We start from the raw sequence: 18,339 nt of genomic DNA on the forward strand, positions 1-18,339 counted from the left end.
GCCGCCCCGGCCCTGCCACCGCCGCCGCCTCCCGCCGCCCCCTCGCCCGCCCGGACCCCCAAGCACAACGGGCTGCACCAGCCCCTCATCTCCATCACCACGCTGGACCCCCAGCTGCACCTCAAGCAGGCGCTGAAGCTGCAGTTCGAGGGCCCCACCTGCGGCTACGACTACAAGAAGGAGACGCCGCTCTGAGGGTCCCACGTGGGCGCCGGTGCTGCGCCCGGGCCGGGGGCCCCGCGGGAGGGTGCAGCCCCACGCTGGTGCTCCGGCTGCAGCAGGTGCTCGGAGTGTGGCGCCGCATTCGGGACGGAGCACTGGGCCCGTGCCCCACGGCGAGTGGGGCCCAGTGTGCGGCAACGGGGGGTCGCTGCGCAGGGGGCGACTGGCTCCCCCCAGGCTGCTGCCCCCACGGCGTCCCTGGTCCAGCCGGGGCCCTGCCGGCACCCTGCGGGCATGGGGTGACACCCCGCCCAGGATGGGGCAGAGGGGCTGCCAGGCGCTGCCGTGGGGCAGGGGCAGCCTGCGCCTCCCTCATCACGCTGGTGCCACCGCTGGCCTTAGGTGGCCGCCGCGGCTGAGCCAAGTCCCACCATGGGGCCAGGCCCACTGGGGCGCCCCGGTGGTGCCCCGCGCACGGTGCTGTGGGGGTTTGTACAACACAAATAAATGCCACGAGCTGCCACAGCCTCCTCCCTGTGCGCCATGGGGGGGCGGTGTGGGGCACGGCGTGGGGTGTGCCGTGGGGCACACCATGGGGTGTGCTGTGGGGCAGGATGGGGCGCACCGTGGGGTGCGCCATGTGGAATGGTGTGCGCAGCCGAGCCTGGGGACAGGTGACACGGCCCGGGTGCAGCGCTGCCCTCCGTGGGGCGCTGGCTGTGCCACGCTGTGGGGCAGGGCAAAGGGGGCCAAGCTCGCACCGGGGGACCGGTGCTCCACTGCCCCCTGCTCCCCACTGACCCTGCCCCGTGCCCCCCATCTGCCGGCCCCCCCCACCACTGCCCGTGTGCCCCACGGCACCTGCACCCCACTCCTCAGTCCCTCCTGCACCCCACAGCACCTGCCCCACACCACATCCCCCCCCCAACTCTCCACCACTGTCTCCTGCCCCAGTGCTTCACCCCCACCTGCTCTGCACCCCTGCCCCCCCGTCATGGGGGGGGGGAGACCCTGCTTGGGGGTCCCAGGGAGGTGTGGGGAGGGCTGGCAGGGAAGGGGGCAGGAGACAGGGGGCCAGGCCCCCACCGGCCCCTGCCCCCAGGGAAGCGGCCGTTCAGCCGGCAACCCCGGCAGGCGCTCCACGCCACTGCCGCCGCGCCGGAGCCTCCGCAGCGACTCCGACAGCGAGGCCGGAGCGCCCCAACACAGCCGGAGCGAGTGCCGGCCGGCGCATCCGCATCCCCGCGCCAGGCCGTGCCCTCGACCAGAGCCTTTATTACAGAAGGGCTTTTACACAGCACAGACACACGCCGCCCTCCGCATGCACCGCCCCGGCCCCCGGGCCCTGCCGCCCCGGCCCCCGCCTGCCCCACGCGCCCCCCCGGCAGGGGCTGCCCCCGCGGCAGGGGCCGGGCAGGGGAGCCGCTGGGTGTTGCATAGAGAGGAGGCGGGTGGGTGACGCCAGGGAGCCCAGCGCGGGACAGGGGACGGGACGCCGCGCGGCGCCGGGGACCCGCTGAGCCCCCGGGCCAGGCCAGGGAGGCAGCGGGGTGCCGGGGGGGCAGAGCCAGCCTGTCCCAGTGCCGCGGCCGCCCCGACGCGCCCCGGGCAGGGCCCAGCCCCGAGACGCCCCAGGGCCGCGCGCGGGGCTGCACAGGGTCCTGCCCTGCAGTCCCCGGCGCGGCGACCGGCACTCGCCCCTCCGCCGGGCTGCCCCAGCAGTGGCAGCACGCAGCGCGGGCCGGGCGGCCAGGACAGGGCCCCCGGGAAAAGGGCTGCTCCGCACCCGGCCCCGTGGCACCGCCGGGCTGGGCTCCGCGCGCACGCGGGGACAGGCAGCGGACAGTCTCCTTTATACATATTGCAACAAGTTCTCAGCAAAACATTCATCCCCAATAAATTAAAAAGGTCCGTGTCCTGGGCGCAATTAAAAAGGCGACTGCCGGGGGGGGGCTGTCACTCCTCGGGGGGCTCCGTCAGGAAGGGCGAAGTGACCGCATGGGCCTGTGCGATGGCCGCCAGCTCCTTCAGGAACTCACTGAAGATGACGGCGCAGTAGACGGCGTTCTTGACGCGCAGCGCCTCGTTCTGCTTCTCGGCCGAGCTGCGGAAGAGGGAGGCTCCGGCGAGCGCGTGCATCACCTGCCCTTCCCGCATGTGCTGGAAGGCGAGCTGAGCTGCCTGGCGCGCCCGCGTCGGGCTGTTGGTGTGCCGCAGGATCAGCTCCCCGATGGACGGCTTCCGGCTCTTCACTGCAGGGACGGAGCGGTTACCCGGGGGCAGCCCGGCCCCAGCCTCCGCACGCCACAACGCGCAGCCCCCAGCCCTCCTCCATGCAGCTCCCAGCTCTCTGCATCGCCCCCCAGCCCTCCGAGCAGCCCCTGCCCCACTCGTGGTCTGACACGACGGGGCAGGCGCCCCGGCCCGGGCCCAGCCCTCGCCCCCGCCGGCCGCGCAGGACTCCCCAGCCCTACCCAGCGTCTCCGAGCGGCGCAGGGAGGGCACCGCGCTCTGCGTGTCCGACCAGTCCAGCTTCCCCCGGGCGATCAAGTACTTCTTGGCTTTGAAGAGCAGAGCAGGAAAGTCCTCCTGGCTGGCGGCGAAGCTTTCGATCTTGTTCTTCACGGAGCCGAGGACCTGCGGGAGGCGGGAGCAGCGTCACGGCGGCCCCCGGGCAGAGCAGGCGCGGGGACCCAGGGGAGCGATGCCCCACATGCAGTGGGGCGGCACCATGCAGAGAGCTGCTCCAGCTCCCCCGTGCCCCAGGCCAGGCAGCCGGCCAGATGTCCCCGGCCCGACGGCCCAGCAGGACTCCAGCAATCCCGTCCCGGCCTCGGAGCCGCCCAGCCCGGACCCAAAGCAGCCAACATTGGGCTCAGGTGCGAGCCATGGGGCAGCGCCCCGCAGGGAGACGGGAAGGGGAAAAGGCCCAGCCACCCCGAACCCAGAGTGGGATGGGGAAGGGGGCAGCAGTGCAAGGGACAGGAGCGTCCGTCACGTACCCACGTCCAGGCGGGATGGGACGGCAAGAGCTTGGGAAGCCCCAGCTCCCTGCCAGCAGTGAGACCTGCAAGCCCCAAACACCCCCACGCCGGTGCCTCCCGCCGCCCCGGGCGCTACCTGGAGCAGGGACTTGACGCTGGGCTGGAAGACCATGTTGGTGTTGAGCAGGAAGGAGCGAAGCAGGGGCTGCGGGTAGCAGGCCAGCTGGGCCACCAGCCCCGTCAGCAGGAAGTTCACGTAGAGCGAGTTGTGCAGCATGTTCTCCAGCTTGCTGAACAGCACGGTCACGAAGGGGCCTGTGCGGGGGGACAGGGTGCGGGCGCCCGTAGGGACACGGCCACCCACACCTCCCGGGAGCTTCTAGCACCACCCCCCGCCCCACAGCACGCACCGTGCCGGCTCCGTCCTCGACGCAAGGTGTGCAGCCCCCCTCCAGCCCCGCAGCGGGCTGCAGACAGCCCTGCCCAGGTCCCGGCAGCCCCCCCGCGGCACGGCGGTGCCGGCGGCTCTCACCTGTGAAGGGCTGGCTGGGCGGCTGCCCCAGCGTCCGCAGGGGGCTGACGACGATCTGGGACAGCGGGTCCAGCGCCCGGGGCAGCGCCCGCGACGAAGCCTCCCCGGAGCCAGCCGGAGCCTCGCTGTCGGGAAGGGAGGCGAAGCTCTCGTAGACCTCCTCCTCCTCTCGGGACAGGGGGGCGTCGGGCGCGCGGGGCTGCTCCTCCGGGCTGGGGGCCGCCCCGCTCCCGTTCTTCATCTCGGCCTCGATCTCCCGCAGCTCCTCCGTGAAGGTCTCGATGCTGACGCTGGCGCCGTTGGGCTCGGCCGGCACCTTGGCCAGCAGCTCCTCTATCAGTGAATCCACCGACTGCAGTGGCTCCCAGCCTGGGGGCTGCGGCCGGTGGGCCAGGGCGGGAGCGGGCTCCGGAGGGGCCGCGGCCCCGTTCTGCGCCAGCGGCACCCGGTGCTCCAGCTCGGGGGGCCCCTCGCCCTCGCCCTGGGGGCTCCTGCGCACCTTCTTCACGGCGACGTCCCCCTCGGGCCGGTTCGGCTCCGCCAGCCCGTGGGCCCCGTTCACCAAGGTCCCCGAGTCCTGGGCGTCGGGGCTGGGCATGCCCGCGCGGGGCTCACCACCGCCGGGGGCCGCCGCCGGCCCCTCCGCAGCCCCCTCCTCCGGCAGGCCCCGCTTTTTAGTCCGCGGGGTGGGGGGCCCCGGCGGCCGCGGGGCGCTGAAGTAGTCGGGGCTGAGCGGGAGGGCGCCGTCGGGTGCCGGGGCCAGGCTGCCCGCACTGGGCTCCTCGCCGTCGTACGGGGCCGACCAGACGCGGCAGGCCCAGACGCAGCGGTCGATGCTGAGCCGCGCGTCCCGCAGGTATTCCAGGTAGTTCCTGTCCAGCTCCGACACCTCCTCCCACCTGGCTGCCCGGTGGCAGGGGCTGCCGGACGGCGTGCCGGGCGAGCGCGGCGCGGGGCTGGCCGCCTCGGGGCCAAAGCTCTGCTGGCGCATGAAGAAGGAGAGGCGGGACGGGGTGGAGGGCTTCGGCACCGTCACCACAGAGGACGTGTCCACGTTGGGGCTGCCGTGGCCTGCGGGCGACGGGAGGGAAGGAGCAATTAGAGCGGAGCAGCACCGGGGAGGGCGGCAAGCGGCGCTCTGCGGCGCTGGCCAGGGCCGGCGGGTCCCAGCACGGGGGTGCCCCACAGGAGCCCAGCCGCGCGGCCCAGCGAGCCCCCGCAGCCCCAGGCAGCAGCGAGGCTGCTGCTGGGCCGCGCGCAGCGGCGGGGACCAGCGCCGTACCCTTGGACCAGGCCGCGTGCTCCTCCTCGCGGTCCGGCGGGGGCAGGCTCTCGGGGCGGCAGCATCGCGGGATGAGGGACAGGAACTTGGCGGCCGTCTTGCCGTAGATGTCCAGGTCCCTGACAGCCCGCTTCTGGCTGAGCATGACGTGGCTGCAGGGCAGCAGGTACCTGCGGGGAACCGCAGGGCTGCACATGTGGGGCTGCACGCGCCCAACGCGAGGGAGCACCACGTGCATGGGAACGGGACGCAGCTGGGGCAGGGGGGGCACAACCAGACCCCCGCCCCAGTACCTCCTCCTGCAGGCCTGTCCCGGAGGGGACGCCGCCCTGGGGTCCTCCCCACACCCCAGCTCTGCAGCCGCAGGACAGCCTGCGCTAAACTTGGGGAGCCCCGGGGTGCAGGGCTCAGCCGGGCACAGCGGGGCCGCAGGGTCCCGTGCCAGCGCACGGCACCGCACAGCCCTCGCGGCTCCTGGGGCGCAGGACCCGGCACCCAGGGCTCGCTGCAAGGCTGCAGGTGACGGGGCTGGGCCACGTCCCGAGGGAGCCTCCCCGGGGCACGGGTTGACCCTCGCGCCTGGCTGCAGGCTCGGGCCGAGCCCGGCACGCGCTGCAGGGCGGGTTACCTGAGCACCAGCTGCAGCATGACGTCCTCGCAGTTGAGGCTGAGCAGGGTCCGGAAGAGGCTCAGAGATACCATGCAGAGCTGCGGAGAGAAAGGCGGTGAGGGACGGGCAGGGCCCCGGCAGCCGGGCAGGGGGGCGGCTGGCCGGCAGCAGGCCCAGCGCCTCTCACCCGCGAGTTGCTGTTGATGCGGCCCACGAGGGTGTCGAGGATGGTGCTGTTGTCGTGCCGATGCAGCAGGACGAAGCGCAGGAAGGTTTTGAGCAGGGCCGTCTCGCTGACGCTGCGCAGGAACAGGTCCAGGTAGGCCGTGCTGGCGATCATCTCCTCGATGGAGGTCTACAGGCAACGGCAGGCTCAGCGCGGGGCTGGGACCGCGCGGGGCACCCCGTGCATGTGCAGGGGCGCCCTGCAGGGCCCCTCCACCCGCCCCACGCAGGCAAACACGAGCAGGAAACCTCCTCCCGAGCACACACGAGCGGGCACCGAGGCGTCGGTGAGGAGAGGGGCCACCACGCGATGCAGGCAGCCCGGGGCACCTCCCTGCCCTGCTCCTCAGAGGTCCCTACCTTGTGCAGCGCCGGCCCCATGACGGGCACGAGGAAGCCGTTATGGACGTAGTCCACCAGCTGCTTCTGGACAAGGGGGTGGGCAACCTGCAGGGCACAGAACATCAGAGCGGGGCCGGGCCAGGCCGGACCGCGGCCCCCCAGCCCAACGGGGGGCAATGGAGCGGGAGCCGCCGCAGCCTGACCTGGATGACGGCGTTGCAGAACTCCAGCGAGTTCATGAAGAGGACGAGCGAGGAGACGCCGATCCAGTCCTCGCGGCGCAGGAAGTGCCAGTCGTCCCCCCTCACCTCGATCTTGCGGGGCAGAGAGGAGTACAGGGCGCTCAGGCCCGTGGCCAGGACCTGGGGACACAGGCACTGAGCAACGCCGCGCGGACCCGCACCCGGACAGGGCCAGGACGCGGGGCCCCGGCAGCGGGAGCACGGACTCCCCGGAGCCCCACGGCCAGCTGTGCCACCATCCCTAGGGCAGGAGAGCGTCTCCCGGACCTGCTTTCCCTGCCCACCAGGAGCCGGTAGCACGGGGCAGCTCTGCACGGGGACCGTGCCCCTCGGGCCCCCTGCGAGCCCCAAGGTCGCCTCCAGGCACAGCCATCCCCCACTGCGGCCCAGCGCCATGGCCCATGCGGATCCATCCGCATCCGGTTTGTGGCAGGGCCGGAGCTATGTTTTGCGGCATCAGGGCAGGATGGAGAGCGGCAGGGGCAGGATGGGCAGCCAGGGCAGCAGGAAGCAAAGCCGGTGCTGGCCGCTGCTGCGCTCCCCCAGGCCCCCCATCAGCACGCGCCGTGCCGCGCGGGGCCCCATGCTGACACCAGCAGCATCCCCTGGAGCCTCGGATCCAACCAGCCTCCTCAAAATCCCATGGGGAAAGCTGAGCCCAGGGAACAGCCCCCTCCACCCCAGTTCAAAGCAGGGGAGCTTTGCTTAGAAACTAGGCTCTACGTTCCCTGCTGTCCCCAACCTGCCGCCAAGCGCAGCATCTCCGGGACCTCCCTGCTCCAAGGGCACGGAGCTCCCCAGCCACAAGGGCAGGATCTTCTGTCCAAGGCCGCCTGCGGCTCCTGACCGAACAAGCTCAACCCTGCATGTGCAGCAGAGGCCCAGGGACCACTCCAGGGAGCGACGCATCGGGTCAGGTCAGCCCAGCCCTGCCACCCCGCGCAGCCCCGCGCCGCCCCGAGCCTTACCGGGCAGAAGTACGAGTTGTCAGTGATGGACTTGGCCACGGCGTGATTGCTGGCGGACATGGCCATGATGAGCAGCAGCRCGTCCCTGGCCTGCTGCCCGAGGACACCCTCGTGGTGGATGAAGGGGATAAGGAGGGAGAATATGATGAGGTTGGCGGGGCCCTGGTCCGTGTGGCTGTGGAAGAAAAGCTCCAGGATGGACGGCTCCTTGGCCACGGAGACGCAGAGCTGGTTGAGCAGCAGGACGAGGCTGTTCTCCAGCAGGGACGAGGTGGGCTCCGCGCACAGGCTCAGCAGCCGCAGCAGGGGCGTGAGCACGGGCTTGTGCTGCAGCAGGGGCTGGCGGGCCTGGCTGATGAGCATCTCGTAGAGCTTGAGCTGCTCCACTTTGCGCTCCTCCGTGAGGTCTCCCTGCAGGTGCCAGCACAGCAGGCGCTCCAGCAGGTTCTCCGACACCACGAACTCCAGGATGGGCCCCATGGCCGACTCGCCCCGCGGCCGGTCCTCCGCCAGCAGGTTCAGCATCTGGTAGGTGTTGTTGCGCACGGCGCTGAGGTCGTCGGGGGCCGGCTTGGAGCCTCGCTTCTCCAGGATCCGCAGGACCTGGGGAGAGCGGCGCCGAGTGCCACGAGGCGGGGAAGGCAGCGGCGGCGGAGAGCAGCCCCGCTCGGGGCCTCATCCCTTCTCGCCAGCCCCGCGACCGCCGGGGCTCACCTGGGACCAGTGGTTCTTGAAGACCATGAGGCAGGTCTCGGGGTCGGCCGTGACGGGGCTCTGCAGGCTGACGCTGCGGGTGGCCCTGTGCCCTGCCGCCCGGGGGTTCAGCTTGCTGAGCCAGCTCATCCTTTCCATGGGGAGGGCGGAGGCCCAGAGGCAGGCGGGGGAGCCGAGGGGACGGGTCACGGGCAGCGGTGGGGCGCCCCGCCGACGGATCCCGATCCGACTGCTGCCTGGCGGAGCCGCAGGGGCACGGCGGGGCAGCCGGTCCACAGGGCCCCACACTCCATGCTGCTGCCACCCCGGCCTGGGCTGCGGGGAGAGAGTGGAGCTCAGAGCCCAGGGGGACGCAGGCGCTCCCAGGCCCCTCCGCCGCGGCGTGCCCCACACCCCGGGGAACGGGATGCCAGAGCGAGGGCAGCGCAGCCAGCACAGCCCGTGCCTCACGCCAGCAACGCCCTGGGGACGCGCAGCATGGTTCTGGCTCCCCCTCCGCGCCAACGCGTCCATCCTGTCCCCGGCCCCGCTGCACGGCCTCCGCTCCCCCGGCACGGCTCCTGCCCCGGGGCCCTGGTGCGATGCAGCCGGCGAACGCCCCAGCGCCGGTCCCGGCGCTGCAGGAGCCCCTGGAGCATCGCCCGCCTCCGCTCTGCCAGCGAGGCCTCGTTGGGCCCCGCTCGGCCCCCGGGAGCTGGGAGCAGCACCCGTCCCACGGTCGCCTATCCGCCCGCATCGCCTTTGGCCGGCGAATCCTCCCTCCCGCAGGAGGGAGCTGGGAACCTGCAGCCCTGCCCAGAGAGGACAGCCCTCGTCCCGCGAGCGCCACACTGCTGCCGGCGCTCCCTGCCCGCGGGCGCCGGCCACCCGGCCGGAGCGGGCAGCTCCAGGAGTGAGAGGGGAGCCAGAGCCGAGCCCCAGCCCGCGAGAGGGGGCCGGACCCCCCCAGCGCTCGGAGGGGAACGCAGGCAGGCAGCAAGGCCGCCTGCACGCCAGTGTTTGTCTTGGAAACGCCGGCAGGGCCGCGGCCCCGCCAACGCCTGGCTGCGAGCGCGGCCGCGGCCGGCACAGGGAAGGGGGAAGGCTCCCAGCCAAGGAGGAGCCGGTGCTCTCCAACGAGCTGGCGCTCCCCGCCGAAGGGAACAAGCCGCGGCTTGTCCGAGCCCAGACACGCAGGCAGAGCCGGAGGCAGCCCGTCGCGAGCCCCGCTGTCCCGGGCGCGGAGCTCCCCCGTGGCCGTGAGCATACGCGTTACCAGCCCGGGACGTGACTACCAGGGAGGAGGGCGAGAGGCAGACGTTCCTGGCGCGGGGGCCATCTCAGGCCCCCTTGGCACGGGGCCCCGGGCCAGCGTCCCCGCACGCCTGCCTCCCCAAACGCCGCGGCCCGCAAGCCCGCGACGCAGGAACCGGCGCCATGAGACGCCTCGGGCCAGGCCGTTCTTCTCCAGCCTCCCCGCTACCTTCCCCCGGGCAGGCGTCCAGCTCACTGGTGCGACACGCAAGCGCCGCCACCGCCGGCCGGGACGGGGGACCCAGGGAAGCGTCGCGGCAGGTCACGCGGGGACAAGCTCCCAGGCAGGGCTGTCAGCAGCACCGGGCGGTTAGGAAACAGGCCGTCGGGAGCAGCCCGTCACAAGGACGGGTCAGCGGCCACGTTGCTGAACGCCACGAGCTTGGCTGCGGCCAGGTCACCACGGGACGAGCAAGCCCCGGGACAAGTCCTCGGAGGCTGGGAGAAGCCGCGGGACGACGCACGTCCGCTGCCACGCTGGGGCTGGCGGGGCAGGCGCCGACCCCGCGCCGAGGTCCGAGCTCCCGGAAAGACGGTGCCGCGGTGCGGCAGGGCTCCGCGGTGTGGGCACGAGGGCGATCCTGGCCCGAGCGAGCAGGCGAGAGCACAGGCGGGCCAGGCAGGCAGGGAGAGCGCGGGGAAGCGACCGCGCTGCCGCCCCCGTCCCCGCAGCCCCTTGCGCCCGAGCGCAGCTCCCCGCGCAGCCTCGACGGACCTCGCGCCCTGCTCCAGGCCCACGCGGATGCATCCGGCGCCGGCTCCGCGCGGGGAGGAGCGTGCGGCAGCGGGACAGGGCGGAGCGAGCCCGCCGTCACATACCTACGTGAGCAGGGACCTCGGGCGGCAGCTCCCAGGTCTTGCACAAGAGCCGGCGGCGGCAGCCAAAAGCCGACGGCTTCGCCCAGAGCCGAGACGCGCGCTCCGGCAGGCGGTGCCAGACCCTGGGCGCTTGCCCAGGACACCGCAGCTTCTCCAAGCCCCTGAGCCAGGGCCGGCAGCTCTGCTGGGCCGCGCTCCAGGAGCAGCCCAGGACGCTGCCCTCGCGGCAGGAGGCACAGGGATCTCCCGGCCGGAGCCCGGGGCTCAGGAGCTGGTGCCGGCGCCGCGAGCAGGATGGCTCCCTCCAGGAAGGAACCCACTCAGCGGGGCCGGCACCACAGGCTGGGGCCGGCGGCCGAGCCGGCCGGCACCCAAGGGACGAGGAGAGCACACGGCGAGCGAGGCCGCCCGGGAGGTGGGGACGGGGAAGAGGAAGTGCGGGTGTGCCGGGGCAGGAGGAGGCTCCTGGCCGCGGGCCCTTCCTCCACACCCAGCTCCGCACTTTGAACCCGGGAAGCCGGCTCGGCACGCGGCGCCGCTCGGCAGGGCCGCCGCCTGACGCGCCTCCCGCCTCCCTCGGGCCGCGATCCCCACCCGGGATGTCGCTCCGGGATCACAGGGAGCCTGCCGGGGCTCAGGCAGGGAGCACTGCCACAGCCGCCAGGGGGGCACGGGCAGCCCCCGATCGGGGAGCAGCCCTGCGTGCTTCCCCTCCGCGCGCCAGCCCGGAGAGCCGTGTGCTCCCGCGCCGGCTCCCGTGCCCTGGGATCCCTGGCCGGAAGGGCAGAGCCGGGCAGCGGCACGGCACGGGTTCCCCCAGCGGAGGGGCATCAGGGACAGGGCCGCTGCCAGCCCTTCTACCAGGGAGCAGGGATGCCCACACGCCCCTTACACAGCTCTTACACGGCTTTGCTCTCCCAGCTCGGTCGGCACGTCCACCCCGTCCTCCCCAGCAGCTCGGGGGGGGGGGGGGGGGAGCGCTCCTCCTCACCCCAGACCCACGAGGCGGCAAACCCCCGCGCACGCCGTCCCGTGCAGCGCTCCCGCCGCCCACGGCGCCGCCGCGGCACCTCTCCCCGGCACATCCTCCCTGCGCCAGCCCTGCGGAAAGGAAGCCGGGATGGCGGCGAGCCCGTGACAGCAGGCTGTCATCAGAACCACAGTCGCTATCTTGGGATGCGCGGAACAGGCTGGGATAATCTTATCTTCAGCCTGCTCGGCTCGGGAGAGGCCTTGGCTGGGGCGCTGATCCAATTCCTCAGCATCCCGGTGCCGAACGAGACACCAACCACGGAGAAGGGAGCAAGCGGGCACCCGGCAGCCGAGGCGCCTCGCAGCGGGCAAAGCAGGGCGGACGCTGCTCCCCACCCCGCCGCGGGCAGGGGCCGCGCTCCGAACAGCGCGAGGGCAGCCCCTGCCAGGACGAGGGCGTTTCAGCCCGGAGGAGGGCGAAGGCGGAGGAGCGGCTCCCCAAGGTCTCCGGGAACGGGCGAGACAGAGCTGGGCAACGCGACGCAGCCGCAAGCACGGAGCGGGCGAACGGCGAGGCTCAAGGCCCGGCCTGGCTCCGCAGAGCTGCAAAACCAGGTCCTGCAGAAACAGCCAGGCGCCGGCACAGCGGAGCGAGACCGCTGCTCAGCACGCGCAGGAGAAGGAGGCCTTCGGGCAGGCGCAGCCCTCCTCCCTGCGACAGGATTCGGGGGCAGGTGGAGGAGCTGATGACCCGGGCGGCCGCCGGGAAAGGGCAGGCTGCCCGGCGAGCTCCTGTAACGCACCAGCTGGAGTCTGGGCAGGGATCGTGGGCAGACCGCGCCAGGGGAGGCTCCTCCGCGCTGGAGCCGGACCCGAGGGAGGAACCGGGTGAGGACAAGGTGGAACACAGCTCAAGGGGGGAGCGACCTGGAAACAGCTCGCCATCCCAGAAGGAAGCGAACCGCGCAGCAAGCCGGGCCAGCGGCGGGCTGCAGCGAGGAGCTGGAGGGCAACTCGCAGGTAGGATCCCGAGGGCTCGAGCACAGCAGGAGAAAGCGGTTAAAGCAGCGAGCAGTTCCTCAAAGGGAAATCAAGTGTCGCAAACGCGAGCTCGCCTGATGCAAGGGGCCGAGGGGAAGCGCAGCACGAGGCCAAGTCGTGAGCGTCGCGGCCCCAACCGAGGCAGCGCGCAGGAACGAGACCCGGGGCAAAAGCGGGGACAGGACAGCACAGGCAAAGGCCCCAGGGGCAACGCGTCGAGGGTGCGGGGGCCACCGGCAGCGCTGCGCTGGCAGATCTTCAACCCCCCGCAACGGGCTGGGCGCCAGACGATACATCAGATAACGCCGAGACCGCTAGAGCRCAGAACGTCGTCTTTCACGTCAGCCCCCCCCAAAAGGGCCGGGACGGCCGGGTGATGAAGCCTCAGCCTTTAGGGAAAGGCGGGGAAATCCAGCCTCGTGATTCCTCCGCACCRAAGGAGCTGGGCCCAGAGCGAGAGCGAGGTGCCGGCAGCAGGCAGGGGCAGAGCGCAGGGCAGCGAGGGCCGGGCAGTGCCGGCGGCAGGCGCCGTGCCTCGCGGCTGCAGCTCCCTCGCGGGAAGGGCGCTGCTCTCCCGGGCGCCTCGTCACGTCTGGGAAGCGCGTGGCCGCCACTGCCCCCGGCTCAGGACAAGTCCCGCAAGCAGGCGGAGACTCCTCGGAGCGCCTCCTCGGGGGAGAAGCGCCCGTTCCCGAGYGCGACAGTCCGGAACCGCAGCGCGCGGCACGGAAGGGACGGGCACGGGGTTGGGGGCCACGGCAGCCCTCGCCCCCCCGGCACCTCGCCGGCACCCCCCGCRCCCGCGTCCCGAGCTCTCCTGCAGCGGCCGGGGGCACGCGGCGCCCCACGTGCTCCCGCCCGCGCCGTGCAGATGGCGCGACGTGACTGCGAGGGAGCCGCCGGGGCTATTTATAGAGCCCCCTCCTCGCCCCGCACCCGCTGCCAGCGCTCGGGACCCGGAGCTGCTCGGCCYGGCACCGAGCGTGGTGCCAGCCACGGCCCCCCATCGGCCTCGCGCGCCCGCCAGCCCCGGCACCGGGGCAGAGCCGCAGCCCCGCATCGGCCTCGCATGCCTGGGCCAGCCGCCAGCCCCAGGCGGCAGCAGCGCTTCCCTGCCCTGCACGAACCGGCTCCAAGCGGCGCACGGAAAGCTTGACAGCTCGGAAAGTCCGCGCGAGCAGCCCCAGCACCGTGAGTCACAGCTGCTGCGTTCCCAGCGGCCCGGCCCCGCCAGAAATAACYCCTGCCGGCTGCCAGGCTGCAGGAGCTGCCGGGCAGCCGGCTCCGGAGCGGGGCCGGGGCAGGGCGCGCATGCCGAGCGTGCCGGCGGCGCTGCGAGCGGGACCCCTCCCCGGGCCGGCAGCTCCGGGAGCACCGCTGAGCAGCGCGGCCCTTTGCACCCGCAGGGGACGAGGCGGAGGCCGGCCGGGCCTCATCCACAAGCATCCAGCCCCGCCGCTCCGCGCAGCTCCACATCCCGGACGGGCCCGGGACGGTGGCACAGCTCCGGCCTCCAAGCTCTGCTCACGAGGGCACGCGCCCCCGCCGCRGGCAGCCTGACGCCCCGCACGCAAGTCACGGCCATCCGGCTGCTCTGCRCAACGCGGGCGGCGTGTGCAAACCTGCAGCTTTGCAAGCACCAGCGCAAAGCTCGCGCGAGTCACATCAGCCGGGAGAARGAYCACCCCGAGAGCTCGGGGCACTGCYTGGGGAGACGCCTGGGACAGTCTCACGACCGAGGAGGGCGCCGAGGCCAGGAAGAGCTCGCCACAGCGCAGGAGGTGACCTAAAGGGGAAACGAAAGCAGCTATTAAAGCGAGCCCGAACCACAAAAGAAAAAGGGAAAAGAGGAAGTCAACAGCAGCAGACCTAGGAGCAGCAGGATTGGTAGAAAGCCGATACGGAAATTGGGAGGATAATTCTCAGGCAGCAGTCTTGAGGACTTTTCAAATACGTTACGAACGAAAAGAACAAGTCCAGGGCTAGCTGAATATAACGTCGTCAGCAATAATGCAGAAGGAGGCAGATGTATTCCCTGCATGTATTTTAGGAACCAGCCAGATGTATTTATATCATACAATGATAAGCTTCCCATTCCGACATGGGTGAAGCTTTACTGCAGTTACTATAGTTAGACCTTGCTAAAAATCAACATATCCAGACATCTTGTGCCAGCGTTTTAAAGAGCGCGTCAAGAAAGCACTAGCCTGCCCATGCTGCGTCGCAGGAAAAACAGGGCTTTAAGGAAGGGCCAGAGGAGTCGGGCTGGAGGGACGATCCGGGTGGCACGTGCCGCGCCGCGGCACCAGCCCCGGACCCGCTAGCGACGTCTGCTGCAGGACGCCGACGGAAGGAGGACAGTGCGAAGCCTCCGACCTGAGGTTACAGAAAATAGATCTTTTTGGGCTAAAACTCTCTCTGATGAGACTGCAGGTTTGGTGGAGAAAGACAACAGGGCGGACATAAGACGCCGCTTCCTGGAAGACTTTTGACTTGGCATCACGTGGCGTTTTGATTAAGAAATTAAACGCGGTGAAACCTGCTTGGSGCACACGACAGGGACCGACGCGTGCCAAGGGAGACGCCAGGCGGGGCAGTCGGCAGGAGCGCCGGCCGGGGAGGGCGTCRAGGGCCTCGTCCTTCTCGTCGCCAGCCCCCCGCGACACCTCCGCAGCCAGCAAAGCGTGCGGACGGCAGAGGAGAAACCCAGCCCAGGGACGGGCACCGGCGCCACAGAGGCGCTGCAGCCGGCGCGGGGTCCCGCCGGAGCCCCCGAGCGGGGCGGCAATGCCCGAGGAGGGTGCAGCACGGAGGCCCCCCTCTTGCCTTGCTCCGACGCACCGGTGTCCAGGCTGACATTCCCCCTCCAACAAAGCGGACGCCAGGCGAGCGAGGGCTCGGAGCAGCCCCAGCGGAGATCAAAGGGCTGGAAAACCTGCTTTTCATGAGGGACTTGAGCAGCTCAGTCTGCGCATTGAAGAAAAAATTATAGGGCGGCCTCATCCCAGGGAAAGTTTCTCTTGGAAAACRGAAATTTAACAGTAAGGGCTCCTCAGCCCAGCAGACAAAAGCAAAACACAAACCACAGGCCAGAGTTGAAATGCAAGAAATTCGGAGCAGAAATAAAACACATCAAGGTCTGTGGGGGCAGCTCATTGCCCAGAGCGCCGCCGCAGCCCAGGCGGCTCCCCATGCAAGGGTCACAGCCCTCCACGGATAACGGAGGGCGATCCCAGCAGCCGGAGCCCGGCTCGGGGTCGCCACAGCTTCCCTCCCGGCCCCGTGGCCAAGCCTGGCCCTCTGCAGCATCCCCCGCCTTGGGGCTCGGGAGAGCCCTGCGGATGCCCAGCCGACGCCGCAGCCTCCCCGGGGCCGGAAACGCCTTTCCTGGCACTGCCGAGAGCGGGAGCGGGGTGGAAGCGTTCACCAGCACACGGGACGGGCAAAGCGGAGCCGGCAGCGTCTCGCGCGGAGGAACGGCCCGAGTTGCACAACAGGCGCGACGGCGGCAGCCCCTTCGCTGGGTCAGCAAGGGTCCGTGCGGTCACAGCAGCTCCGCGCCCAGCTCCGGCCACGCGCAGCAACCGCAGCCCAGGACAGCAAGAGCCGACGGGAGGCCGGACACCCAGGGGAAACAAGGACAGGGATGCTCGGGACGTGGCCTGCCAGCCTCGGTCCCCTTATCTGCAAAGGCCTCCGGCTCGGCGGCACGAGGTGCACGGCGCAAAAGCCCTCGGACCGCTGCGCCCTGCCTCCCGCCCGTGACCCCGCTCCTGGGGCTGTGACAGCCACGYGCAAGGCAAGGGGACCGGCCTGCACCGACCGACGCCGTCCTGCACCCGTGGTCGGAGCAGGTCCACCGGGACCCTGCACACGCCGGAGCAGCGGTGCAGGAGGCAGAGCCAGCCCAGTTGCACAGGGCAGAGCCGGCGCTCRMGGCCCGGCTCCGGGCTCGCAGCYGTGTTTGCACYGGCACACGCCRGCTCTGGCACRTGCCAGCCCTGGCAGGCGCCCAGGAACCACGTGGAACAGAGGGCCGGGAGACGACCGCCGGGAACAGCCTGCGCGGCCGGCCAGCACTGCGCCCTTGCACGGGGCGAAGCCGGCCCAGCGCTGCTCGCGAATCCCTCCCTGACCTCAGGGGAAGCACACGCTCCGGCACACAGGGACAAAGTCCAGCCGCCGGGGGGGACGAGGGAGTTCCCAGACACACCGGCCCCCAGGTCAGCCCAGGCCCGCAGCCCGCGGTGGCCTCACCCCGGGCGCTGCCTCTGCCCCCAGAGCCGGCGGCGGCACCCGAAAGGGYCCCAGCAGCCGTGGGGAAAGCAGCTCCGGGGAGGCGCTCCGTCCTCCCTCCGTGCTGGTGCCGCGGACAAGTCACGGAGGGAGCGGTGCCCCTGAGGGCCTGGACCCTGCACATGGGGGCCTGGACCCCGCCGGCCTCCAGCTGGCACCGGGCTCGTCCGGCTCTGCCCCAGGGAGCAGCCGCAGGCGCGTGGCCGCAGGCTCCGACACCCCACAGCGACCTCCAGTTCCCACAGCCGAGCATCCGCCAGCGGCCCGGCCCGCGGGGCCGCACCTGCATGAAGCCACGGTAGAGGGGCACGAGCCGGCGCCAGTTCCCRGCTCGGCCAGCACGACTCCTGCACTGCAAGCACACCCCTAACTGGGTCGCTACACCCCCCTGGGGCCTTGCGTCCCAGCACGGGCGCTCCGGGGCCGGGCCCCCTCACGCCTCCAGGCTCCCGGCCCCAGCAGAGCCGGCAGCGCTCCCGCAGGCGCCGGCAGCCAGCGTGCCGAGGGGCCAGACCTGCGCCCAGCACCGCCGAGGGCCAAGCAGTAGCAAAGCGCATCAGGCGGGGAAAGGCCACACCAGCGTCACGGCACCTGGCCGATGACGAGGGCTCCAACTGAATCAAATCCCCGAGGCTTGCCCACGTCCAGCACGGGGACCCTGCGGGGGTGCAGAAGGCTCTGCACACCCGTAGCGGCGGGATGGACAACGGATGCAGTGGCGGGACGTGGCAGCTTCTCCTGGAGAGTCTCTTCAGATGTTGGCCAAACAGAAGGCTCTTCACATCTGCAGCGGCGGGACAGCGAGGATGCTGCAGCCCGGCCGCAAACAGCTTCTCCTGGAGAGTCTCTTCAGACGTCGGCCGGACAGAAGGCCCTTCACATCCGCGGTGGCGGGATGGCGAGGGTGCTGCAGCCCAGCTGTGCACAGCTTCGCCCAGGGAGTCTCTTCAGATGTCGGGTGGACAGAAGGCTCTTCACATCCGCAGCGGCGGGAYGGACAATGCGCCCTTGGTGCCGGCCTGGCAGGCAGGCTGGCCGCTGCCCCGGCCCAGCGAGCGCCCAGCACACATGGCGCCCTGCGGGCCAGTCCGGGGCTGCCGGCTGTCCGGGATCGCCTCGAGTAGGACGACGCGAGGGACCGGCACCCCGTCCCGGCTGGGCACGGCTCCCGCCCGCATGGGGCGACCGCCGGCCACAGTGGGAGCTGGCCAGTCCCGGCTGCAACGCCTGCGGCACCGGGCGCAGCAGGAGACAAGCGCACGGCCCAGCCCGGCAGCGCCCGGCTCTCACGGCGCAGCACACGGGAGGTCACCGAGGGCAGGGTGCTCCCAAGGGCACGTGTCCTGCCCCAGGTGCGCCGGCAGGGAAGCGGCGCCGTGGGGACACCTCTCTTCGGCCGCCAGCCTGCCCCCAGACCCGTCCCCCAACCTCACCCCGCGCGCAGCAGGCCTTCCCCCCCCACACGCCTCCCGAAAGCCCAGCGCAGAGYGCCCCGCACGCCCCCCGCTCCGAGAGCCTCCTACCTGGGATCCGGGTGGCGGGGGGGTCCCGTCCTGTCCTGTCCTGTCCCGTCCCGTCAGCACCGCAGCTGGGGGAGAGGAGCGAGGCGTCACCGCAGAGCCGAGCCAAACCGGGGGAGCAGCGGGCCGGCGCCCCACGGCTCCGCGCAGGGAAGCGCTCCCAGGAGGAGCACGGGGCAGCCCCGCTCCCGGGGGGGGGACGCAGGGAGCGGAGAACCCGCCGGGGGGGGGGGGCTCGCTCAGGGCACTGAGGCACGGGGTGCCGGGACCCACAGGGCGACACGACACCCCCGGGCCCCCACTCGGGACACCCACCCGGGTCACCCCCAGCCCCGCA

General features: G+C 71.6%; 3 protein-coding genes across 4 annotated transcripts in view; 2 read left to right on the forward strand and 1 right to left on the reverse strand.

The window, feature by feature from the left end:
* LOC112962027 (ankyrin repeat domain-containing protein 50-like) overlaps nt 1–195 on the forward strand; it is a gene marked incomplete at its 5' end in the record, with an annotated part of 4,199 nt that extends 4,004 nt beyond the window's left edge. Inside the window, one exon of the mRNA XM_026057858.1 lies at nt 64–195. Coding sequence (XP_025913643.1) covers nt 64–195 — 132 coding nt within the window. The remainder of the gene's footprint in view (nt 1–63) is intronic.
* A 1,824-nt stretch (nt 196–2,019) lies between these two features.
* FAM160A2 (family with sequence similarity 160 member A2) lies at nt 2,020–18,065 on the reverse strand. Of its 2 annotated transcripts, none has more exons than XM_026057861.1 (12): nt 18,006–18,065; nt 8,062–8,376; nt 7,348–7,950; nt 6,341–6,499; nt 6,156–6,242; nt 5,758–5,925; nt 5,589–5,668; nt 4,961–5,130; nt 3,679–4,749; nt 3,283–3,461; nt 2,637–2,799; nt 2,020–2,414 (listed from the first exon to the last, which is right to left on the reverse strand). In XM_026057861.1, the coding sequence occupies exons 2-12, from the start codon at nt 8,197–8,199 to the stop codon at nt 2,119–2,121; spliced, it is 3,114 nt and encodes a 1,037-aa protein (XP_025913646.1). In that variant the 5' UTR covers nt 8,200–8,376; nt 18,006–18,065; the 3' UTR covers nt 2,020–2,118. The 2 variants fall into 2 exon arrangements, with proteins under 2 accessions (XP_025913646.1, XP_025913647.1); XM_026057862.1 differs by lacking the exon at nt 18,006–18,065 and adding an exon at nt 17,074–17,698.
* The window catches only part of CNGA4 (cyclic nucleotide gated channel alpha 4), an 11,266-nt gene continuing 10,119 nt past the window's right edge, over nt 17,193–18,339 (forward strand). Inside the window, exon 1 of the mRNA XM_026057859.1 lies at nt 17,193–17,602. Within this exon, the coding sequence (XP_025913644.1) occupies nt 17,193–17,602 (410 nt within the window). The remainder of the gene's footprint in view (nt 17,603–18,339) is intronic.

This window comes from Apteryx rowi, unplaced genomic scaffold (genome assembly GCF_003343035.1).
Source record: "Apteryx rowi isolate R43461 unplaced genomic scaffold, aptRow1 scaffold_1409, whole genome shotgun sequence".
In the NCBI taxonomy this organism is placed as follows: domain Eukaryota; kingdom Metazoa; phylum Chordata; class Aves; order Apterygiformes; family Apterygidae; genus Apteryx; species Apteryx rowi.